General features: G+C 33.0%; 3 protein-coding genes and 1 pseudogene across 3 annotated transcripts; 3 read left to right on the top strand and 1 right to left on the bottom strand.

The window, feature by feature from the left end:
• Positions 1–7,966: 7,966 nt before the first annotated feature.
• On the top strand, positions 7,967–10,729 carry LOC145617197 (ubiquitin-conjugating enzyme E2 variant 1D). Its single transcript, XM_081671883.1, has 4 exons — positions 7,967–8,131; positions 9,015–9,154; positions 9,728–9,853; positions 10,311–10,729. The coding sequence occupies exons 1-4, from the start codon at positions 8,098–8,100 to the stop codon at positions 10,449–10,451; spliced, it is 441 nt and encodes a 146-aa protein (XP_081528009.1). The 5' UTR covers positions 7,967–8,097; the 3' UTR covers positions 10,452–10,729.
• A 1,035-nt stretch (positions 10,730–11,764) lies between these two features.
• On the top strand, positions 11,765–13,012 carry LOC145617911 (putative CCR4-associated factor 1 homolog 11 pseudogene; annotated as a pseudogene).
• Positions 13,013–18,039: 5,027 nt separating this feature from the next.
• On the top strand, positions 18,040–19,101 carry LOC145617650 (uncharacterized). The gene is made up of 3 exons (XM_081672373.1): positions 18,040–18,338; positions 18,541–18,726; positions 18,810–19,101. Exons 1-3 carry the CDS (start codon positions 18,090–18,092, stop codon positions 18,966–18,968), a joined length of 594 nt encoding a protein of 197 aa, XP_081528499.1. The 5' UTR covers positions 18,040–18,089; the 3' UTR covers positions 18,969–19,101.
• A 232-nt stretch (positions 19,102–19,333) lies between these two features.
• On the bottom strand, positions 19,334–24,557 carry LOC145617709 (transcription factor E2FB-like). The gene is made up of 14 exons (XM_081672448.1): positions 24,057–24,557; positions 23,220–23,409; positions 22,899–22,955; positions 22,675–22,760; positions 22,498–22,586; positions 22,352–22,406; positions 22,191–22,243; positions 22,056–22,106; positions 21,890–21,938; positions 21,692–21,757; positions 21,530–21,606; positions 20,709–20,928; positions 20,055–20,121; positions 19,334–19,941 (listed from the first exon to the last, which is right to left on the bottom strand). Exons 1-14 carry the CDS (start codon positions 24,249–24,251, stop codon positions 19,811–19,813), a joined length of 1,386 nt encoding a protein of 461 aa, XP_081528574.1. The 5' UTR covers positions 24,252–24,557; the 3' UTR covers positions 19,334–19,810.
• Positions 24,558–25,840: the final 1,283 nt, after the last annotated feature.

The raw sequence follows: 25,840 nt of genomic DNA, 5'->3' as shown, positions 1-25,840 counted from the left end.
TTGCTTTGTAAAGTCAAATTTGATCATCTTTTTTTAATTTAGTTACGTAGGTGGGGCAGGGACCATATCTAAATCATCAAACTGTTACTCTTTACAAACAAAGTCTACATGCATTACTAGTCTACTGCTTCTACCGTAGTCGTCGTACGTATTTATTTACGAGCGCACATAATACAAACTTAAACCGATTTTATTATTAAATATTGGGACACTACACGTGAACCCTTATTAATGTTTAACTAATTCTGCGTCATTGCTTTATTAATGCTGCCCGATTATATAAACCCCATACTAATTACACTATTCGGCCCGCAATCAAGACCACTTAATAAGGCAATTACTCTTCCAATTATTCGCTAATTGACTACATGTACAGTTTTTATAAAAAAAAAAATACGCCGTCGCAAATACTAGTAATATCTCTCGTGGACCATTTTCATAAAATCCATTCACTATATGTACTATGTTGTTAGTCTAGTAGGCCCATTTCATCTAATACAGTACTTTCCATTTTGACCGTACCTTTATCCTCACGATTTTTTTTTTATTCGGTATTTGCGGATCAGTCACTTTGAAAGTGAAGGGGGAAGGGTAAGAGGATCCTCGACTCCCCGCCCTCAAAGTTGTTTCTTGTGGGGATTGAACTTCCCCTTGGTTTTTCAATTTTGACTATCATTTCTCTTACACTACGTTTGTCTACTAGTTCAACTACAATTGACATTCTTACTAATAGAATTATTTAGTGTTTGGTTTTTCATACTTACGCCAAAAGGAACAACCTAATTATTAAGTATTCGTACCAAATTTCAATGTTTGAAGACAATAGACTTTCAAAGTTGATATCAAGCTCTTATCAACATTTATAATCCGTGGTTAGAAAACTCAAGACAATGAATGCACATTTGTGAGAGTACAAACAATTGAAGTTTATGACTAAGTATCATTCGGCTGGAGACTAGTTGTCAACAATGTGCAACATGTCGTTTTCAAGTGATTGATCGAATACACCAACGAGGTTTTAGCTTATTGGCAAAAGTTTGAGGGTTTATGTACTACACATTATAGATTCGAACTCACCTGTTCTCGGTTGTATACTTGTAGTTTGTTACTCTATATCTCTATGCTCCTTTTGATTTGTCTCCTTTATTCTATTTTTTGGCACTTTTCAATTCACGTATTTAATAATTCGTTGATATTTCTGCATATACAAAAAAAAAAAAAAAAAAAAAAAAAATTTAAAGATTGATGATTTGAAATACATTTTTTTTTTTCTTTTTATATATGTATGTACTAGTAATTAAATGTTGTTACTAATACGTATTAAGATGTATTAATGTCAAGATGTTGCTATTAGTATATTGGATGAAAAACCTGATAGCAATAAACGAAAATCGTTGACTCGACATCTTTACTTGTAGCAAACTGACTAAACTACTCTATAGGAAATTGAGATTTGACTTTCAACTAGATGATCTAAACATTCAACCATTCAACCCAAAAAGTCCCAAATAGGAATAAAAATTGAGTAAAAAAATTAACACTAATAATGAATATATATAGATCATGAATAGTTTGAGGGGTAAAAAAAAAAAAAAATGAACCACTCCCGCTCTAGAGCACTTTCAATAATAAAGTAGCTAATGCTTTGAGAGAGGTCAAAAGGAAAGGATACTTGGGATATTTTATATTGAGTGTTAGTAATTACTTAATTTCAGTTCAGTTCAGCTCCAATCAATTCAGTTTAGTTCAGTTCATCTCCTAATTTCCCTCTCTCATAAAATATTTATTTCAACTCAATTCAGTTCAGTTCAATTCCAATTAATTCAGTTTAGTTCAGTTTAGCTCCAATCAGTTCAGTTCAGTTCAGTTCAGTTCAGCTCAGTTCAGTAAATGTGACAAGCCATAAATCATTTTGAATCCAACTAGATTTATTGAGCCTTAGCCCTTAGATATTAAACAAATTGAGCCATTTATAATAAATGTTGAAACCACAAGTTTTTTTTAGACGGAATTTATGGAAAGTCGTTGACAATATGTGAATTATACTCGTACAAATTATTATTAAATTTAGAACGTCACAAAGAAAAAAAAACTACTTATGCTCAATGATTATATATATATCATTCCAAAAAAAAAGTTCTTTAATTTTAACTTGTTAAGAAATTCATTATTCTAGAGAAATACTTAAGTCATATTAGCAATTGTAATGTTATACTTCTATTTGAAACTTATCACATTTTTTGTTACTTTTTCGAAGGATTATCTCATTGGTGCAGTTCTCAAACACCCTGTAATTCCATTGATGAGGGAATGCTTAGAGAGATTGCGACTTTGTGAGTTCGATAACTAATAGACGAGCTCATCCACAAAACTCCAAATGTCAAAGGTTAACCTATCATTCATGAAACTAAAATTGTTGGTAAGATAATAGATCTAATAGTACTCGTATTAAAGATATGTTTGTTTGAATAAATTAGCATTATTGTCCTATAAATTTATATAACCCTGTAAAGAATAGACAAAGAAATAAAGAAAGTTTGGTACCAATGAAAAAAAAATAAATTAAAGAAGGTAGAAGCTTAGAGGTTGGTAACAGGTCAGGCAATAGAATTGAAGAAAAATTAAAAAGATTGCTCCATATAGTTCCTTTCAACCATTTAATTAGCAATTAATTGAATTTACTAGTAGACATGGAGTACTATTGAATGGATGTTAATAGCTCTGCCATTCCCCTGCTTTATAGCATTGCATCTTAAATTCATACTATCATAACATTAATATCATCATTTACTTTGTGACCCCTTCTTCAATTTTCCATCTTCTCTCTCTTACAACTGCAATTTGTACCCACCCTCCTCTTTTTAATTAAATACTTACTTCCCATTTAGCCTTCCATTACCACTTTCAACATTTACATACCCTGATACCCCTGCTGCTTTCTACCTCTCTATATTTATTTTTATTCAAGCTCCAACCAATTTTATTTAATACTCATATTTTACCTTCTCCTTTTTCTTCTATTCAAATCCGATTCAATTCAATACAGTAAGATCCAGTTCATAATCTCGTATCATATAAGTGTTGTAATACGTAATACTCCATAAATAAGAGATGTCTACATTTCAATTCCATATTTGCATGACATAAGAAACAACTATACATACATAAAATAGATGATGCGATACTAGTTTAATTACGAGGGAGTGCACATGTTTGATTTAATGAGCCCAACAATTAAAAGAAGCAGCTCCCAAGCTGTACCCATTTGGCCATTTATAATCATGATGACTAACTAGAACAATTTATTAGAGTTATTACTACTACTTGTCACCACTTCGTTTTAATTAATCCGCGCTTTCCCTAGCTCTATAAAATCTAGTAACCTCAATTCATAATAATGTACTCATACTATACTTTAATTTCGTTCTCCTACCAATTTATTTATACTCGTATTTATTAAATAATTAAGGAAGGCCTTTCTTAATAAATAATATTCTGATCGATATCAATAAACCATGCAAAAAGGTAAGGCTAAGGCATGTTATTTAAAGTTAGTAGAAATAAAGCTCCCCATTGACCTTGCTTTTCTAGTGTATACTTGCGTCGTAATTAAAACTCTCTAACACACCTTAACTTAAAATAAATTAAAGTACATTATGAGGTTGGACTTTCCTACTTTCAGGATTTACGATTGTCACCTGTCGCATGTTGGCCTTTCTTACTGCTTGCTTACAACTTACGACAATATATAGTACATGTTGGTACCTCTTTGCCTTTTGCTACTCCGTAGGTTAGATTTCTCCGTTCTTTAAAGTACTATTGCCTTTCTTTTGACTAAATTTTACTCTATTATATATCGTGTAATAATCGCAATATTATAGTCTTATACGGAGTACTATTCGTCTATTAACTTTGATGCTATTTTGTGATTTTTAATAGTAACATACTAGATAATTTTTGAGCTATGTTTGATTTTTTAAATTATTGATAATTGAAATATAGAAGTTTTTTGAGAATACTTTTACACAATAGTCAATTATAGTAAAAGTCTTCAAAATAATAATAAAAAAAAAAGATAAATATAATGAATTTCCTAGGTAATTGATCTAGAATTTACAACCATTGTACGTGGATACTCTAAGCAAATTGAGGTTGAGGGACAAAGGGAGTATCACTAAGGTCCTATTTAATAAGTTGTTAGATGTTTGCATTATTTATTTGACTAGGTGATTGAAATTAACCTTTTTGTGTAAAAGTATTTGGTAAATAGTTGTTAGATAGTAATTAGATGTTTTATTGTATATAAAAAAAATATATTAAAAGTTGTTTTAGATTAGCTTTTTAGATCCAAAAAACAATTTCAAACAACTCCTAAACAAACGTCCTAAAGAGCTTTTTGAAACGATCAAATCTTTTTGCTTTTTAAAAAACTTCTTAATTAAACACCCCCTAGTGAAAGGGACAAGTTGTATAATAAAACCCTGTTCTTTTTTTTATTATTATTTTTGGGTCAAAAGACCCTGTCTTTTGAACGGCTCTGCTATGCTAACTCTTACTCTGCCCAGAAGCTTCAAAGAACAAGGCCTAAGACTTATAAGTTGTAACCATTAGGTATTCACTTTACATAGCTAATATTTATGTAATTAATTATGTACACCTTACATAGCTACATAAACAACTCTCTATAGCTTCTACTGTCTAGAAACTGTGAAAGGCTTACAATAAGGAATCGTAGTCGTCAATAAACAAGAGATCGACTTTCATTATCCGCTCTTGTGGCTCTCTAAACACCAAAAAAAATAGTCGTCAACAAACACAATTGATTGACCAATTTACTTTGTTAGTCGACATTTGCTGGATACGGGTTTAGGATTTGGAAAATGAGAATCGGTTTGGGTCTTTAGGACCATTTGATTTTGATAATTGATTAATTATATACTCCTAGACTCTAGTGTAGCTATCTATCCCTACACCCCCACCCCTAAACAAAGCATAAACAAACCCAACAACCCTTGTAATTGTGTAGTAACTAAATAGTAACCACACTTTTTACCCACCTATAGATAAAAAAAAATAAAAAATAAAAAAAATAATTCAAATCATCATTTTATTTCATTTTCTCTCTCCTTACCCATTTTCTCTCTCTTCACCCAATTTCTCTCCCTAAACCCATTGATCTACTTTTTCAAACCCAAAATTTCTACGAATTTGAGACAAATTATCAACAAAAATTGTTCAATCACTACAAAATTCAACAAAATAAGATTGAAATTCGAAAGAATAAGTGATTTTGTTCATATTTGGTTCAAAAAAGAGTATGAAACCTAGGTTTTACTAATTTTTTTTTTGTTGTGATTGTATTTCAAAACAATTATTGAAACATCAGCTGTGGAAAATGCATCATGTAAGCATTTACTATAGTTTTAGTAATTTTTGTTCAAAAACTAGTAAATCAAATCATTATATTCTTCATTTTATTTTTGTACAACGAATAAAACAGTTCAAGAAAAGGAAAACAAAGATTCTGGAAAAATGTAAATATTAATAAAATTAATTCATAGTGAATTTTTTTTTTTTTTTTTTTTTGATGAATGTTCATTTCCATTTTGATAAATGCTCATTTATACATTAGTATAATATCATTGACATGTTTTTTTATCGAAAAAACTCTCATTTAATTGATACAAATGCTGATTCAATTCATATGTATTTAATAATTTATAGTCATTCGTGTAACAATGTTCATTTTTTCATAGTTTGAAGTGGAGAATTATTTTGATGAATGTTTGTTTTTATTTTGGTAAATGTTCAATCACATAATAATACATGGTCATTCACAATTTCACATATTAACATACGATTATTAGAACATCAAAGGTGTTTGATGAATGTTCATTTTTATTGCAGTATGAAGGAAATAGTTTTAGAAAAGAAAATAAATCTGGAGAAAAGTAAGCATTAATTAAACTAGTTCGTAGTGGGTTTTTTATTTAATAAATGTTCTTTTCCATTTTGATAGATAATCATTTGTATACAATCATTCACTTGTTTATAGATGATTAATATATATATGTATAGTCATTGTATTAATGTTAATTCTTTTTCATATTTTGGGGTGGAAAATTATTCTGATGAATGTTCATTTGTATTTCATGTTCATTGATTGATATCTTTCATAAGCATTTTTAAACTAATGCATGTTAATTTATATATTAATAGATGGTCATTTTAATATTCAATTATCTAATTATGTTCATTTATGTATTAAGAATTGTTCATTTCCATATTAATGGATGATCATTTCTATACTATTATATGTTCATTTATTTATTAATATATGTTCATTTCCATATATATATATATATATATATATATATATATATATATATATATATATATATATATATATATATATATATATATATATATATATCGATCATTTCAATTGTTCTACTATTAATATTCATATGAAAATCGGTTCATTTCAACACTTATTCTTGCTCAAATCTAACTAAAAATTCATTTGTTTTTGTCTATTAGTTAAACAAAGAATCGTGGATATAGTGAGTTAGTTACACCACATAATATCAAGGAGAAAAAAGAAGACGACAAAAATAAGGAAATTAATCAAGAAGACATGTATTTGTGCAACATGAACCAATAACACGAGCTTGTATCTTTCAATTTTGGATCGAGAATTCAGTATATATAATAATATGTGTGGAATTGTGTTGTATATTTTAATATCCAATATTTCAATTTTTGGTGATATAAAATTTCTATTTGATTTTAACAAGAAGGAAATAAATTTTTTTTTTCCCCAAAGTATTATTACAAATCACATCCTTCAAAAGCAAACATTTAAAAGGAAATAAACTTTTTTTTTCCCAAAGTATATATAATGTTCATATTTTTTGACGACTTATATAATGTTCATATTAGGAAAACAATATGTTTATAAACAAAAACTAAATATTCATAACAAATACGGAGTATATAAATAAATGAACATTAAAAGTCACATGTACAACTTATAATCCCATAAACACAAATATATATGAGAGTCTTTAAAAGAATTATTACAAATACACAAAATAACAAATTTTAAAATATGTTCACTAGTTAAAATATATATGAGCGCCTTTAAAAGAATAAAAATCATTGAAATTCACGTGTACAACATTTATTTCAAATACAACTACAATAATCCTATAGTTTACTACAGAAAACATACATTAAACATAAATGAACATTAGATGATGGAAATGTTCATTTTCGTGTTTATGAAACAATTACATGTAATAGTAAGCTGCATGAAAATGCATTATTATTGTAATTAAATTGCATTTATTTTATATTGGAAATTATTTTAAACAACTCTTTATTTACATAAATACAATTCTAAGACGTATGTATTTGCATACATCTTACTATAAAACTTACACATAGCTCTTAAAATGAACATTTAATGATACAAAAATGAACATATGTTGAAACACGAATAAACAAAAATGTACATTGGATGATGCAATACTTCTAATAATAAAAATGATTTGAACGCAACAATCCATATAAATAAATTTGCTCATTTTTATTGATAAAAAAATTCTTAAAATGCAATTCAAAATATTCTAATTTGAACAAAAACTCCTTATTATAAAAATGAACATCTAATGATTTATAAATGAACATTTACCAATACAGAAATGAACATATTATAAAAAATTTTACAGAAAATTCATAAATGAAAAGGGCCGGGGGCGGGGCACGCGCGGAGGGGGGTGCAGGCATTGTTCCCTGCCTTAGAGTCTAGGTAAAAATTTGTAATAATTGATAAGGTTTGATTTGGGCTACATACTCTTGGGCCTACAAGGTGATATGAAGTTTTGTAGCCCACTTGAAGTCTTGTAAGTTTTTTCGCTTGCCAATGTTTCCTATAGAGTAACAGGAATAAATGGTCAAAACTACTTAAATTGGGGTTTATCCTTATTACACAAGTGGGTGCGGTGACGATTGACGAACCCAGGTCTGATTCTGTCTGATAGTGTGTGTGTATCTGTCTACCCCGGAAACCTCTGTTATTGACCATCCCCAAAAATGACTATCGGCTCCGGAGGATCAAGCGTCGTTGGTACGTTCTTTATTTCTTATTGAATTTTCATCGTTGAATTTAGGCTTTCGTTACTTTTATTGAATTTACTGTAATAGAGTTTGATTCATTTTTTACCATCTTTATTCTGCAATTACTCGATCATGTTACTAACCAAAGTTTGCATAGGATTTTATTCAATTCCTAATTTAGGGTTTTCATTCATATCACTTTAGATATTCCTAGGCACCTCAGCTCCCTACTTTTTTTTTAAGAATTTTGTGCTATGATGTTGCAATTTTCTGTTGATTATTAGATTTTACTAATAACGTCACAAATCATTTTTTCCGCGTTATTAATATGCACATGATTATCTAAATTACTTTCCCTTTTTGGGATTTTGCTTATCTTTGAGATTGGAATGAGTGATTTCATTTGGGAAAGCTTATTTGTATCATCATCATTCATAATTTAGTGTTATTGCTAATTTATGTAATTATTATCTTGACAAGCTATTGATGGTTTGGTTGCAATGGACCCTCTACACTTTTCAGATGAGGAGTTTAAAGTGATTCGATTTATTTTTATCCCCTATTTTATCAATATTTGCGAGTGAGTGACATATAATCCTTTTGGTTAAAAATTATGCTAAGAAATTTTTTAATTCATTCACCATTTTCTCTTTTCCAGTAATTGTTCATTTCATATATTTGTATACATATATGTATAGTCTATCTTAATGAAGGTATATGATTCAATCACTATCGATTGAAATTCATGCTTGCCTTATTCTAATTGCATAACCAGTTGACTCTTCTTTCAAGAATGTTGTGCAAGTATTCTCTGGATATCATGTACAACTATGCTTGAACCTCATTATCAAGTATGTATTCGCAGTTGTACTTTTACTGACATGGTCATACAGTTCCCAGAAACTTCAGGTTGCTAGAAGAACTTGAACGTGGTGAAAAAGGGATTGGAGATGGGAGTGTTAGCTATGGAATGGATGAAGGTGATGATATCTACATGCGTTCTTGGACGGGTACTATAATTGGTCCTCACAATGTAAGTTGTGATTTGGTTATCTCTGTTTGCTGCCTTGTTCCTATTTATGTCTTATTACAGATGCTGCAGCTATACATTTTCTCTCTGTCTGTTTTTGGGTTCATTGGTTTCTAACTAATTGATTTTTCCTTATACTAGAAAAAGAAAATGTTCTATAGGTAGTTTTGTGTGTAGAATATTTTCCCTTTAGCTCAAGTATTAGGGAGAAATGATTAACCTGTTTAATTTCTTGATGGAATGGTGTACCCATGCCCTCTTCGATTGTTACACTTACCGAGAAATCAAGCCTAAATGTTTCATGTCCAAGGACCGTCAAGCTTCTTTCACTATCACTTTATACTCTCTCCAATTCCAACCTCCTTGTCTGCACATTTCTACTTGTTTCTAATGCCTGCCCTTGTTCCTGATTCTTCTTTTCATAAAAGCCTGGGTAATGGGAGTATATTGTTGTTTGATGTAAATTATTGGTGTCTTCAATAGAGATTAATTTTTAGAGACAGCACATTAACTTTAATGTATGGTCAATGTTTTTTTCTGAAATTTAGTTGAAGGTTCATACTGATTTTGTATCAGAGTGTACATGAAGGCCGTATATATCAGTTGAAGCTCTTTTGTGACAAGGATTATCCAGAGAAACCTCCAACTGTTCGCTTCCATACACGGATTAATATGACTTGCGTGAACGCAGAGTCTGGAATGGTAATCTTTCTCACTTCTGCCTGACTGACTTTAGGAAATGTGCTATCCTACTAATAGTTTAAAAATACTCAGTTTGCCAAGGATGCCAACATAAGAAGCATGTTCATCCTTGTATGTTGATTTGGAGATTATTGGCTTATTGCAGCTTTATCATATGTTTGTTATGGAGGAATTAGTTGAATATCTGCCTGTGTTTATATGGTGTCATGTGGTGCTGTTTAGTCCACTTATTATTATTGATGGTCTGGATATATTTTTGTTAGCTCTTAGGTGAAATTGCTTGGTCATTCTGTCTTTCTTGAGAAAGAAAGTAGATAATTATAAGTGTTAATGTGATGTGCAGGTAATCAAATAGGGGGCTGATTCATGCTGAAGTGGAGTAATGTTATACTACTATTTAATGAGCCTTAAATTGCCATCTTTGATCTTATGAACAACATATATATGTGGGTGGCAGGTTGAACCGACGAAGTTTGGGATGTTGGCGAATTGGCAGAGAGAGTTCACTATGGAGGATATTCTGACTCAGCTGAGGAAAGAAATGGCTGCACCTCATAACCGAAAACTTGTTCAACCTGCAGAAGGAACCTGTTTCTAGCTGACCTTCCAAGCTGGGAATTCTTTAAAGGGCAGAAGTCTGAAGGGTCTTAATAGGTTTATATAATCAGTATGTATTTAAATTATATATGCCCTTGATGTGGAAGTCTTGGAAGGAAGTAGATTTAATATGGCTTGCTTATTCATATTGTTTAGTAGAGGTTTACAAAGTGAATATGTGAGACGTATTTTAAAAAAATAAACTTATGAGACTTTGCAATGTGGAAAGCATTGTTGGCTGAGCCATGGTCTATGTTATATACTTGCTTTGTTTTTTTAGTACTTTCAATACTGTATCATTTAATATTTATAAGATGTCGGCTTCATAGGTCCAAGGCCGGGCAAAACAGAGGTACAAGGCAATAAGGACGGTAGAAATTATGCATTCAAAAGATTAGCACATGTTTAAATAAGTTCAATACAATACTCCGTACAACAGATATTTGGAAAGGAAAAGTTAGAAAGTAGGGAGAAAAAAAAAAAAAAAGAAAAAAAAAAAAGAAAAAAAAAGAAGCAAATTGGTTGTGTTTAGAGGTAGATCATGTAGTAGATGACAAGACAGTATAAGGAGAAGCGAAAGCAAAGGAGTGTTGTACAAGTTGGCATGAAATGGTTAATTGTAAAATCAATTGGAATTGCAGTAGAATATAAATTGGGACCATGCATATTGATATTCCATATTCTCATCAAAGGCAGGCCGGTTCATTTCACATAAGTGTATCAACTTTGGTTTGATAGTGACATTATTATTGTTATAGATTAGGAAACAAATATCCTATTTCTCTAAATTTAAACGTGCACCAAATCTACTGGAAAGAGATGAGGGATAATCCTTCATCTATTTTGTTACTGTATAAATTCCAAATTGAACATGTAATTATAAATTATAATAAGGCAAAAAGCTAACGAACGTTCCGGAGGCGTTGGATAAGCTAGCTAAAAGTCGAAAGATTAAATTAAAATTAACATTAATTACACAGATCGAAACGTAATTTTATCATACTTTTCCAAATTAATACCACATTAGGTGATATTTTTAATTGCTTATCCAATGCCCCGAGAACGTTCGTTAGCAGGATCCTTATAAATAATACACGGAATAATGTAGGAGAAAATAATGAAAGATTTGATGAATAAAATAGAAGAGTCAAGTGTGGACCAATAGGTTTCGCAGGAATTGATGAAATGGTCAAAAGTGAGGCGCGTTGAATATGGACATGTTTAAAAGTTTATTACTACATGGATTGCAATGAAATGAATAACGACTTTCAAAAACTCTCCAAGTTGTTTCCCATTATTGGAAGCAACAAAGCAGCCTCCTGCCTCTTCTCTTCACTCACTCGCTTTGTAACTTCCATTTCTTCCTCTTTTTTGACTCACGACTACTACTCACTACTTAGTCTATAATTCCTAATTAATCCTCTATATAAATAACTCCCTCCTCCCTTGTCTCTCATCAATCATTTTTCAACCTTCCTTTCTTTCTTTCTTCTCTCCTGAGTCTCCATTCATTTCAACTGGCTACTATTGTATTTCAGATCTACTATACAATTAATCATTCATTACTCGATCTAATTTACTGTCTTGAAGATGATTCTAATCAGGGAAGTCTGGGCTTCTAATCTAGATTCTGAATTTGAATTAATCAGAAATCTAATCGATGATTACCCTTTTATTTCTATGGATACTGAATTTCCTGGTGTCATCCACCGACCTACCCCACATCACACCAACAAGAAGCATCCTCATCATCATCCTCGTCCTTCATCCTCTGATCTTTACCAGCTCCTGAAATCCAACGTTGATGATCTAAATCTGATCCAAGTGGGGCTCACCTTATCCGATGCTTCTGGAAATCTCCCTAATCTGGGCACTCCCAATCAATACATCTGGGAGTTCAACTTCTCAGACTTCGACATAGAGCGTGACCCACACGCGCATGAATCCATCCACTTACTAACCCAACAAGGTATTGACTTTGACAGGAATAAGAAGGAAGGTATTGACTCCATTAACTTTGCCCAGCTCATCATGTCTTCCGGTCTTGTTTGCAACCACTCTGTTACTTGGATCACCTTTCACAGTGCGTATGATTTTGGTTACTTGATTAAAATTCTGACGCGCCGCAACCTGCCGTCGAATCTAGATGACTTCTTAGGGCTGACCAGGGTGTTTTTCGGGTACCGTGTTTATGATATTAAGTATATGATGAAGTTTTGTAAGAGCTTGTATGGTGGGCTAGACAGGGTTGCTAAGACGCTTCAAGTCAAGCGTGCTGTTGGCAAGTGCCATCAAGCTGGCTCGGATAGTTTGCTAACTTGGTTGGCGTTCCAGAAGATGGTTCAACTCTATTTTCTTAATAATCTTCCCGAATATCATGCTGGTGTCATCTATGGATTAGACCTATAGAATATCAACAATGCACATAGAGTATTAATTATTGATTAATTCTTTGTTTAGTCGTTAAATTGAGTGATCAAATATGTTATCAACTTATCAATCAATGTTGTAAACTTGTACATTAGTCTAGCTTCAACATTTTAATATGATGTTCATTTGTTACATATTGTGTTAAGAATTAAGATCACATCGACCAGCATACATAATCATAATTGGAGCTTCTTGTCCGATCCATTTTGAGGATTACTTCATTGACTAATCAATTATATGGCAAGGACAAAACTAAATGTAATTTTACTAAGAAGATGAAAACAACTTCATCTTATCAAGTATAATGTACATACAAAACACGTCAAAAATTCTAGACAATTGAACTTTCCCGTGCATGATACACCTACTTATTCAACTTGCATACTTTAAGAGACAATTAAACGTTCAAATTAGGCTGCTAGGCTGCTATAATAAGTTACTCGTCAGCTATTTAAGATTGTTTCTTGGCATGCATTTGGTCCATCAGGTAGCTTTCTTGGACAAGTACAGCTTATAGCAAGTGCCCTGCTGGCCTGCTGGTTCCGTACTTGATCACTTAGCTTCCTTCAACAGGAAGATCAAGGCGAAACATACAGGTACATCTACTGCACTAAGGCGATCAACACCAGAAGTTGCAACCTCGATTGAAAAGTATCAAACGTGCCAACTCTGAACTACCGCAACAGAGAGCTTCTGACAGGGCTTCCTATTTAAGAAAGTAAGTTGGGTTCTACTTTAGTTTGTTTGATTTCTACAAGGCAAGCAATGATCAGCTTATGGGCACTAGGGTTCATTACTCAAAAATAAGAATTACACTATTATAATGTACCAAGTATATTTTATTTCGATGAGTTTAGTTTTCAGCCACCAAATGATCGAGTTGGGCCACCATACCAATTATTATCATCGTGAATCAAATTTTGAAGAAAGCTTAGAAAGCACTACTTTTTAATTTTCCATCAAGAGGTCATTGGTTAGGTCTGTAGCACGATGGCCGGTGTCCATCAGTTGACCATCCATCATCTATCCAACCTCTTCAATTCGACTACTGTAAAATGCATCTCACTTATCATCCCCAATTTGATTATTTTTCTAGCAGATTGTCAAATTGCTTTAATCAAGTGAAGGCTTCATTTGTTTGTCCAAGATAGATATCCATTTATGTATATATATGCAACCATTTCAAATACTTAATAATAATACTTGTAATCGGTATATAATACATGATATGAAGTACTTCATATATGATTATTTTGAAATGTTTTGACTTTTGAGTCTATATTATGATTGGAGGAAGGTGGAAGAAAATAGATACATCGAACTCCCATCCATATTATTCTTTGTCTTTTCCCTAATACGAACACTTATAATAGCTAACTAACAAGCACGTTGGCCAATTGAGTATTATTGTAGGTCAAATAAAACAACTTGGTATGTTTAATTTGCTAGTAACATCTATTATTATTATTAAGCATCAAACCATCAATGTTTAATTTGGTATGTTGTCTACGATCTTTTGAAAGATTATTAATTGTTTCAACTTGTGAGGTCAAATCATGATGCAAATATACCAACCCCTCATTAACAAGGCAAAAAATCTTGTATTAGGTAGACCTACATTAACTTGTTGTATATATAGCCGTATATAACAATTTTTTATAATTCCCGGGTTTACAATAAGTTATTTTAAGTCCACCCCGCCCACATAATAATTATTGTAAGTAGTTTATATAGAAAGCTTTTATGCTCCCTTATTACCTTATATAGAGCGGAATTATCTATTGTCAACATTGTCATGACAAACTATTAAACTAATGTGAAATTTATCTGTTGCTTTACAAAAAATACTATGGAGGGCCTATTGAAGGCCATGTTAGAAGAAGAACAGTTGCTTGCAAGAATAACACAGCATGGATCAAAATAGCACTTTGAATGTAAGGTCCAAAAACAAAAGACACAAAATGAATAAAGACAAATTACAAATGAAAGAACTAATGAATTGAATAAGCTTTTATTCACATGACCTTTGTAAGCAATATGTTGACAAGCTAAATCATTTTAGCTTATATCAACGGGGATAACCATGATATAAGGATAGGATGTATATACCAGTATATATGTAATTCATGATGTACTGTGCGATATGATATAGTAGTACTCCATGCAATATATATACATTTATGACATTGGAGGAATTTTAATCTGAGGAAGAAACAATGGCATACTGAGAAACCTGGAAGAAGGCGCAAAGGATGAGATGGTGATGAGCAGGAGAATTAAGGCTTAGGAAGCAATGAAGAAGTTGAAGGAGTTCTTCTGCAGAAAATATTTGATTCTCCGTTATCATTTCCAACATTGACAGTTGGAAATCATCGTAAGGATTCTCAGACTCCATCACCACTGCAGTAGTGCTAATACTGTCACTAGTTTGGCTTTTCTGATCACCCATATTCCATCTCCTTGAAGCTGAGGTTGAGGCGGATGGTGATGCTTCTGAGGTAGCTGGAGTTTTCATCTTCTCATCTATATTCTCATTATTATTGCAATTGTGCCAATTAGATGAGAGCAAGGAAGAGGCCGACGGAGAGATGAAGATGTTAGTCTCTCCGTCATTGGAAGAGGAAAGAGTGGATGATCTAGGCTTGAGTTTGGGTATGGGTTTAGGCTCGTAGACATGAGTAGCATTGGAGTTGGTGGTGGAGGCGCCGCAGCCACAGCCTAGGTTCTTGAAGAGCTTCTTCCGCTTAAATGGGGACATGATGGATCAATCTCGTAGATCCGGAGATGAAGGCTTGTAAAAGGGTTGGGGAGGTAGGAGATGGGAAATGTTGTTGAGTTAGTTGTTGAGTGAGGAGATAAGGGTGAAGAGTGAAAGAGAATATGAAAGAATAAGAAATAGGAGTGAATTGGAAGACATATAGTATGATGATGATCATGAGGGACATTTGACTCCTTTTTAACTTTACATGTAATATAAGGCATTTGTTACTCTCTACTATTAGTGGATTTACATTTATTTTAGCCTAGAACGAGTAACAACTAATAAAGCTACAGTGTACTGTATATAGTATATGTTGGTATATCTTAGCTTGCTCAAGGGTTTTTGTCTTACTTCATTCTCATGTGAAATTCGATCAAAAAGGTTTTCCCACTTTAATATAATAATTACACCTCAAAGAGATGGACCTAAACCACATACAAACGTATTTATCTAGCCATCATTATTCTTTCATATTAGATCTTCAGGGTATGTTCACATTTACTGAATTGAGCTGAACCGATAGAGGAAAATTAGGAGCTGAACTAGACTGATTGGAGCTGAATTGAACTGAACTGAACTGAAATTAAGTAAATGTAAACAGACCCTTAATTTGCTGACGAACACTCGTTTGTATATCAATTTTAAGCTTGAGCTTGAACGAGCTTAAATTGAGCTTAATCAATTAAATAAATGAGTCCTAATTTGTCAATAAATTATATATACTTCATACAAGTATATCTTTTAAGCATTCATCCATCCAGTTAATTAATATGAGAAGCTTCCATTCTTTCAATTCTATAGAAAAAAAATAATGCTAGAGAGATAAATTATTTTGTAGTTTAAATAAATATACTAAATTAGTTCTAATATGACTGAATATTAAAATTCAATATTTGGAAACCTAATATAATTCTTTTTTAGAAAAAAGAAATATAATATAATACAGAGTAAATTATTGTCCATCAGGTGACATAATAAAATTCGACCTATTATATACATAACTCCAATAAGATCGAACTACCCAAAAACGTGTAAAATGTTGCCGAAGTTGCCGAAAAGGGTGCGCTCAAAAGTTTAATCTTGTTTCTTTTTTGAAACATAAAAGTTTTAATCTAATTAGATTATACCCATAAAATTAAAATTGATATACATAAGAATTTAAATTAATTTAAATAATTCAAGATATAACAATAAATAAAACAAATAAAATGATCAAATTGACATACAAAAACAAACACTTGATTATTAATTTGATAAATTCATAAATTTAATATACAATAAGTGTTAGAATCTAATTCAAATTCAAAGGGATACTAGGCTAGCTAGGTTAAATTTAACTACTAACATCAATTTGTTAGCAATTAACCTACCCTAAACACTAACGATAGTAGTAGTGTAATTAACGAAGTACGGAGGACTACTTATCCTCGGCTGCACAGAAACACATACCTATCATTCTTTTGAAAAATTTCTTAACAAAATTCACCCCCTTTGAATTAGAAGGTGGTTTGGATGGAGGTATCAAGATACGATCTTGGTTAACGATCAAGTTTGTTTCAAAGTCTGGCGAAGGACGAGCCAAAAGCTTCTTCCACCACGGAATTCTTTTAGTTGTCGATCGAGGTAGAATGTCTTTGAATGAGGTGTAAGTATATATCTGCGGCCTTCTAACTCTTCCTCTTTCTCCACATCCGTCATTAAATCTACTACTTTTTCTTTTCAATCTATGAACTTTCGCAGTCGAATCATAAACCTCTGCAGTAGTTGAATCTTGATTATAATCAACGAGATGCATTACTCTACTTCTCCTACCCATCCTTATCGGCATATAATTTTACCGATCAGTTTTGATGGGAAAGAGAGTGAACTAACCTCAGTAAAAAGATTCACATAACAGAATTGACAAGAGTTTTATAGAGAAAAGAAAAAAAAAAGATAAAATTAAAAAATTTAATGAAATTTAGGTGTTAGAAATAAAATAGGAAACAAATAAATAACTAAAACTAAAAATTGTTATCAAAATTATAATTCTAGTAAGTTTATAGGAATAATTTTGTATGGTAATTTTTTTTTAAAACAAAATAACTTAACAATTATCTCAAGTTACCTTGTAACTATTTTAGGATAGTTTTACACTTTTACGTTCGATAAACTATACGGAGTAGTATTTGTAATTGGCCCCTCGTCCTTATCGAATTTACACATTTATTTTATTTTATTGTTATTTTATTTTACAAATTAAAAATTTATCAATTGGTGCATGTTATAATTTGCCAAAGTTTATACTTGTATGACGTATAAGGATAAAACGTGGTATACGGAAAACCATATGGGCCGTGAAAAAGTAGGAAACCCGGGCCGCACAAAGAGTGTTGTTTAAAAGAAAACAGGAGTCTTAGTTGAGTGTAAATGTATGGACACCAAGTAACGCATTAGTATTCATCAAACATGAATACAGCTTCTTCTTCCTCTATCCTTTCTCTCTCTTCTTCTTCCTCTTTCTTCATTAACAGAACACCATCTACAAACAGAGCATCATGCCTTTCTTCACCTCGAAAATGTTCATCGTTTCATCATAAGTTTCAAGTTAGAGCTGTTAGAGATAAAACTAAGGATATCCCAACATCACCTCCTTCTTCTTCTTCGTCAGCTGAGGATATTACTAAGAAATATGGACTTGAAGCTGGTCTCTGGAAGGTATTTTCTATTATTTCTGATTTTGTCAATTACTCGTACCTCAATTTGATTGATTCACATATTATTGTTTTCTGGGTTTTTGCTCGATTTCATACTGGTTTTTAGTAGTTTAATTAATAAGAACAATTTAAATTTGTGGGTTGTTTAGATTATATTAGTGGATAATTTGGGTTTTTTTTATTTTTGAAAAAAAAAAAAAAAGATATTTAGCTCAAAGGAAGATGAAGAAGGGAAGAGACAAAAATCAAAAGGAGAAGAAGCAAAGGAGTTGCTGGCAAAATATGGAGGAGCATACTTAGCCACTTCAATCACTTTGTCTCTGATTTCCTTTACATTATGTTATGCTCTTATTAATGCTGGTGTTGATGTCTCAGCCTTGCTTCAGAAGGTATTCTCAAATATATTCCACTAAATTTCGGGATTTATTGTATTCATTCTGAATTCTAATCTTTATTTTGTCTGAAACAAAAGGTGGGAATTGCATCAAGTGAAACAGGAGAGAAAGTAGGGACATTTGCCCTGGCATATGCAGCTCACAAGGCCGCCTCCCCGATAAGGTTTCCGCCTACGGTTGCTCTTACTCCCATTGTTGCCTCCTGGATTGGCAAGAAAGTTGACAAAGATAATTGAGCTATCCTCATTGCTTTGTACATCTTTCAAACATCCTATTTTCTTCATTATTGTGTAATTATATAGAGTATGTCACTGGATATATATATGTATGGATATGGAAATTTCTAGCAGATTAAACTCTTTTGACACCGTTGTAACTTTACAATTCACATAAACGAATCCCCTTTTCTGTCGAATATAACATCACCAGATGAAACATCATGAACAGGCATATTAATGTACTAGTATATGATACAACAAAAACAGTTACAAAATCAATAACCAGATAAACAATCTGTCATTGTTAAAAATTTCGAACTGGGTAAAGCCGTACAGCTAGCCAACAATGTTATTACCTTTGCGAATTGGCATTCCTTGAAAAATATAAATGTTCAAGCTGATTCAAGAACTTGTAAGCTGTCTAGAAAGGGAATACAATTTTTACAAATCATGCCAGAAGAACTGGCCTATTTCAAGCATCTCCATACAAAGAGATCACTGGGATCTAACAATCTATTGCTGTCAACAATTGGATTATATGAAGAGCTACTTACTCTGTTCACTAAACCAGCAAAGTAATTTACAAGCTACAGCTCTAGACTAACAGCTAAAGATGCCCCAATTTCATTCGCTGTTAAGCATTTATCTCTACCGGCTGGCTGTACAACAGATCAGGAACAATCTCTCCCTGTCAACTCACTTTATGCACAGAACAGTATTGCACATGATCTAGCAGCATCCTTGAAGCCATTTTATGCCCAATTCTCAGCTGAATCAGAGAAATAAGGAAGCTCAGTTCAGTTCAAGCATAAGCAATCAAGATGGAGGACATCGGCAGATCCCTCAGAACTTCATGTATATCACCTCCCTGACATGTTATTAGGTAGCACTTCTGTAGCACTTGGAGGTGGGCTTTGTGGTTGTGGTGTGCCAACATTGGCCACAGCATAGTCTTCGTGGATAGTCCCTAATTCATTCCATTCAACTCCAGCTATCACTGAGTTAGGGAATCAAAATTCATGTTTCTTTCTTCAGAAACTTGATAAAATTATTTTTGACACAACAAAATGAAACATAAGTTTAAAAAAAAAATTGAAAGGATACAATCTGTTCTCCACATATCAGTAATGCTGACATCACCATCCGACAGTAACCAGTAATCTGCATCACTCTGTAAAGGAAGCAGAAGACATAAATGTATTAGATACTTACTATTCAAGCGCATGGAAAGACAAAATTAACAAAAGGGAACATTTTATACTTCTATTCAGCTTGCGAGAAAGGTCTAACAAGAAAAGTTTTAAAAATAGAACCCATGCTAGAGCGTAAATTAGATGGTACACCACCTAGTCAAAATGACAAAACTTATGTTCCTTAGTACTTAGCTATTCGTTTCGTAAAATTTAAAGTATATACTTCTTTGAATTATGATTTTTTCAGTTTTCAGTATGACCGATAATTTTTTTGGTTTGAACTACATGTTTTTTTTTTCTTTTCTTTTTTTCGGGTTTGGAGATTAGACATGTTCTTTGGGTTTAATTTATATGATCTTTGTTTCCTTTGGTGTTCACATTCCTTCGTTTTAACCCTTGTATTCTTTTAGGGTTCATGTTCATTTATTTTAGCCCATATGTTCATGGGTTCATGCACTCGAGTGCACAGCGCTCAGGGTGCACAAACCGATATCAAACAGATCTCATATAAATCTAAAACCAACTTTTTTCGACGATAAGTAATGAAAACATGTATTAAACTTACATCAACTTCAGGTACTATCTTCATGATTCCACTCACGAAGTCCTGCTGATCATTGGCATCCGAACAGATTCTGTGTGTTTCTTGTCCTTGCATTTCATTCTCATCGTCTCTGCTTTCTTCCTTGGCTGCAGCTGTTGTGCCTACGTCACAACCTGAGGTACTTGGCATACTTGGTGGAGGTTCAGCACCACTGATCTCCTCAAACTTCTCTTCAAATTGACTACATAAAGATCAAATAAAGCAGGTTGAAGAAGTCTAAAAAGCACCAAAGCTGGAAAGAAAGCAGAGAGCAAGGAAGCCAGGGAGAAGGCCAAGATAAAAAGCCGGGAATTAGGCTTACAAGTTAGCGTATTATGCATGCAAACTGATCAAACCATCCAAAGTTCAAAACAATCATTTTAGAAGCTAAACAGGTCCATCAGCAAACCTAATGATGTAAACTTGAAAAACAAGAAAACAAAAAGATAAAAGAGCTGTGCTCTTGGTATGAGAATTTGAATTTCAATGGACCTAGTCTTTTCGCTCTTTGCCTATTTTCCTAAGCCACGGATGAGTAAAAGGCGAAATACCATTATTCAGTTTGATTCGGAAGCACTTTTGTCTTAAAACTTCTAAAATTTATTTTGGCTAGACAATTCTCTTTATACAGAGTACAAACATAAGGGTTGGAGGCATAGAAAATACAGAAATCAAACCAAAGACGATTAACATCTATTGACACACAGTACAGATAATATCAGAGAAAGTATTTTAGTTAGACTTAAGGTGTGCAAAATGACAAACCTATGCAACCTGGGCATAAGCAACATTAGAAATCATACCTGACAAGATAAACATCAATAGGACCCATTGTGCTCCTAAGGACTATTCTGTATCTTCTTTGTTGATAATCAACAGCCTGTAGGCAAAGGGTACTTCAATAATAATAATATAGGGTAAATGCACTATCTAACAAAATTGATGTAATTAACCCTTGAACTTGCCTCATCTGGATCTGGAACCTCCAAGGTTGTGCCATGCGGAGCTTTGATTGCAATCAGGGTTTCACTCTGTCAACAGCCACAATTACATATTACGGATAGCACGTATAGCTGCAAGCTCTAATTTCAATTTTAAGGAATATCTCAAAATGAATAATAAGAGACCCACTGAAATAAGAGGAGGAACAGGAGACAGCAAACCTGAAAACAGGGTAAGCCCTTTATGTCCTCCTCCGTTACAAAAAGCCACCTACATGACGCCATATACAAATGGTAAGCAAGTGAGATTCAAAGGTTGCTTCCAGCTGAGTAAATGCCAGAATAAATTACATAAAGCTGAGAATGGGTACGGAGGTTGAAACATTACTTCTGATTGTTTTCGTCTTCACTCATTTCCCTCAATCTTTCTTGCATTTCTCTGCAAAACATTGGAGAATCAGTACTATTTAAAATGGGGAAAGAAATATAAGAAGCTTCTCAAGCAGACTCATAATGAATTAACCTTATCTGTTCATCCAATCTGCGTTCTTCCATAGAAAGATTTTCAACATCTGCCTGCAAGAAAAAAAATGTAAAAGTGAGAATATAGGCAACCAGCATATAGGTCCTTTCTACTTTGCTGCAAACCTACAAGCAAAGACATTTTGGAAGAAGAATTTATACCTGTAGACTAGTGACACTATCATCGACCTCACCCGGCCTTGAGACATCAAGTCCCCTATTCAATTAGTCAAACGTTAGTTCAATTCTCCAAAATAAGGACCTGATATATATAAGACACGCACAAACATATGTCAAGTCATACATACTTCCATTGTATCCTATTCTTCAGCTTCTTTTCTATGAGACCAATGCCCTCTAGAACATTGGTAATATCATAGATACGCCTCTTTTGGACCTGAAGCATACACAAGTAACTATCAGATCACTTCAGGAAGGGCAAAGTAAGAACCAAGTAGAAGCAAAACGATGCCACAAAAAATTACCTCTAAAGTATCAGCGGCTTTGTTTAAATCAAGAATACCATCTTCTGCATGTTTGATTAAATTGATGAACTTCTTTGTCAAAAGTCCTGGAACAAGGAAAGGAAAACGCTATCATCAGTCATATCTCTAAAGCAAGATCATATGCAGCAAAGCCAAGCCAGGAAAATAGCTCTGCTGAAAGCTGAATTATTGATAAAAAAAGGGATCAGTGTCAAGTTAATTACCGAGTGAGCTATCGTAGCGGCAAGGACCAACTGGAGTTAAATTGTTGCCTGGGGAACCTGCAAAGTTGATGTTGTCAACTACTGAAAAGGATACTGACTATACTATCCCAGCTCGAAAAAATAGTCAATAAAGAAGATTCTTGTAATTTATTCAGTGATGGAACATCGTGTTATAACACGACACCATAACTAAATCAGGCCATCATGATTGGAGTCTATGAAAAACATAATCACATTATTTCTTTTGCCCAATCATATCAGGTCGACCCCCCTTGAACAGTATAATCTACCATACACAAGGACTTGAACTTCAATTCTGACCAATATTTGACATGGGAGTCTGAGGCCCAGCTCTATTGCACTTGCTAATCCTTGATCCTCGTCCCTTGCCAGCCTTTCCAGATACAGGTGTCTGGAGAGGGCTACTAACTACTTCAAGGTACCCCGGACTAGTCGTCCAATCACTAGACTCGGCATCATATTCAGATGTATCACTCTTCCGCTTCATCGGCTGAAACCCACCAACATAGTATAAGCCAAAAGTTGGCATATGCACAAACATGAAACACACATGACAATATGATACAATCCTACACTAATACTGCAATGGAAAAGGAAGTAATGCAATGCTGAAGGCATATTACAATATAAGATGTCACAAAACAGCCTCCTAGAAAGCTGAGTGATTTAGTGTCCCAGAGTCAAGTATTGATGCTTATCATTATGAATATTTTGCTTATAATAAAATTGCAATATAGGAAGCAAGCAACAAGTCATTTGCATTTTAATTAATCATCATTAGAGTAAACAAAATAGTGGAATTCACAGAAATACACCCAACCCTAAGTTGGGTTACAGCCAAAACTCCATTAAACGCATTAAATTAATACTAAGTGCAGGACTTGAAACAAAACAACATGAGCAGAAGTCAATTAAGACGAAACCCTTAGTTCAATTGAGAAAGAGTCAGAAACAAATCTACTTGCCAAAAACAATTAAGTACCAAATTAGTTTTGAATAGAAAGACTGAAGCAAGATCCCCAAGTCAATTGTTCCAAAAATAGCATTCGAAAACCCCATATTAAAAAAAAAAAAATTAAAGAAAAAAAAGGGGGGAAAACGAAAGTAAAAAAAAAAAAAAAGAGGAAAGAGACAAACAGGAGTCTTGACGACAATAGTTTCGGTGTCGGGAGGAAGAGGAGCACGATTGTCGGAGAAACGGTGGTAGTCACCAGGCGGTGGAACAAACGGCGGCTTCATCGATGTAAAGGGAAGCTGTCGCTTAAGAGGCTGCGACTGCTGTTGCTGTTGCTGCGATTGGAGGTTGGTAATGGTAGCTTTAGGCGTCGACATCGCAACTATTTCGCAGCGATCGAAGCTTGGAGCTCAGGGTTTTTAAGGGGAATTGCGAGGGTTTTATAATTTGAGATAGAATTAATGAAATATAGAGAGGAAATAGTGAGATAGGAAGGTGGGTTCGATCGGAAGAAGAGATCTGAACGGCGGGAGAGCGGCGGAGGTGGCGGCGGAGGAAGTGGTGTTGGTGGTGGGAAAAAAGGGAGAAAGAGAGAGAAAACGAGGGAAGAGAGTGAAGGAGGGAATTTGGTTCGGATATAGATGTGGAGGGAAGCCAATTCCCTTTTCCGTTTCCCCCTAATACTCAATACACCCTTTTTTTTTATTATTATTAATTAGTTTCGCCTACTACCTTCTTTTCCCCCCTTTTTTTGGTTTATTTTAATTTTGGGCCTTAGCCTGTACATTCTCTCCCTTGTTATTTTTTTTTGTTTGGCTGTGGCTCACATATGGAGTCTGGAGGGGTTTCTACATGTTTAAAATTTCTGCTTATTATCTATTTTATCAAAATAATATCCTTTTCCTAGCGTTAGAAATATCTTTTTTTTTTGCGTATGTTATTTCCTAAAGGTTATACTTCCTACGTAATAATGTGTGTTTGTGTAGTTTTTTAAAAAGGTAAGATGAAAGACCTTATTGAATCAGCACTTCTAATAGAGTCACAAGTTAAGTCAGTGTAGCTCTGCAGGTTAACCACTTGAGAGTGGAGGGGGAAAGTAAGGGAATTCCCCTACTCCCAAGCAAATGTAAAAAAGTATATACTCTATAAAAGATCGATGTTAGTGTATAGAGTCCAACAAATAAAGTGTTACAAGTATTAATATACGGATGAAGTATAATATAATTGTTTAATATTTCAAAATGACGAATATGTCTTATAAGTAAAAGATTTATAAGTTTATTCAAACCTACAAAGTCTTCATAAATTCTATGTGTTTCCTTTTATCTCAATTCCTTGAGCCGAAGAGTGAGATTCTATCAATTACGGTGGAGTATTTATTAATGGAACTAAGTAGGAATTTATTAATGGATAAAATAAAAATAGAAAAGTATTGCCATTGCTCTTCTATAACAAAGTTAGAGGGAGTAATGATATTAAAGTTAGTATTTCATAGAAGTCTACTTGTTTTAATTTGCAAGGGAGTATTAATTAACTACTTAGTATTATGATTCGAAATATGATTTCATCTCAATGATTATAATAGAGGCTAAAAATCCGAACTCCACCAACCACATATGTTTGGGAGTAAGGAGACTTTCTTACTTCACATCTCTACTCTTAAACAATAACCTACCTACGTAGGTGTTGGTCTAATGTGATCTCTTTCTTACAAACAATAGTATAAAACATTTAAACATATATTCATTCCCCGGAAACAAAAGAAATTATTGTTCAACTAAACACTGTTCTCAACGAAAAAATTCCGAAATTTATGATTTAGTAATAGGAAGGGAAAAAAAAGGAGTTGCTTTCTTTCTCTACAACAGGAAGTAAATTAGCTTATGATCTAGTAACAGAACTAACTGACTAATTGGTGTAAAAATTACATTTTAAAAAGAAAAAAAAAAAAAAAAAAAAACCTTTT

Source organism: Chenopodium album, chromosome 26, assembly GCF_948465745.1.
Source record: "Chenopodium album chromosome 26, dcCheAlbu1.1, whole genome shotgun sequence".
Lineage (NCBI taxonomy): Eukaryota > Viridiplantae > Streptophyta > Magnoliopsida > Caryophyllales > Amaranthaceae > Chenopodium > Chenopodium album.
This window is presented reverse-complemented; position numbering and strand designations above follow the sequence as displayed.

Excerpts from the sequence above, each read along its gene's own strand:
- LOC145617197 (XM_081671883.1), top strand. The coding sequence starts at position 8,098 with ATGACTATCGGCTCCGGAGGATCAAGCGTCGTTG. Across the intron at positions 8,132-9,014 it reads CGGAGGATCAAGCGTCGTTG|TTCCCAGAAACTTCAGGTTG; the intron begins GTACGTTCTTTA and ends ATGGTCATACAG. Across the intron at positions 9,155-9,727 it reads CTATAATTGGTCCTCACAAT|AGTGTACATGAAGGCCGTAT; the intron begins GTAAGTTGTGAT and ends ATTTTGTATCAG.
- LOC145617650 (XM_081672373.1), top strand. The coding sequence starts at position 18,090 with ATGAATACAGCTTCTTCTTCCTCTATCCTTTCTCTCTCTTCTTCTTCC. Across the intron at positions 18,339-18,540 it reads TTGAAGCTGGTCTCTGGAAG|ATATTTAGCTCAAAGGAAGA; the intron begins GTATTTTCTATT and ends AAAAAAAAAAAG. Across the intron at positions 18,727-18,809 it reads TCTCAGCCTTGCTTCAGAAG|GTGGGAATTGCATCAAGTGA; the intron begins GTATTCTCAAAT and ends CTGAAACAAAAG.
- LOC145617709 (XM_081672448.1), bottom strand. The coding sequence starts at position 24,251 with ATGTCGACGCCTAAAGCTACCATTACCAACCTCCAATCGCAGCAACAG. Across the intron at positions 20,929-21,529 it reads ATTGATGTTTATCTTGTCAG|TCAATTTGAAGAGAAGTTTG; the intron begins GTATGATTTCTA and ends ATCTTTATGTAG. Across the intron at positions 19,942-20,054 it reads TGATATGTGGAGAACAGATT|CTGGAGTTGAATGGAATGAA; the intron begins GTATCCTTTCAA and ends ACTCAGTGATAG.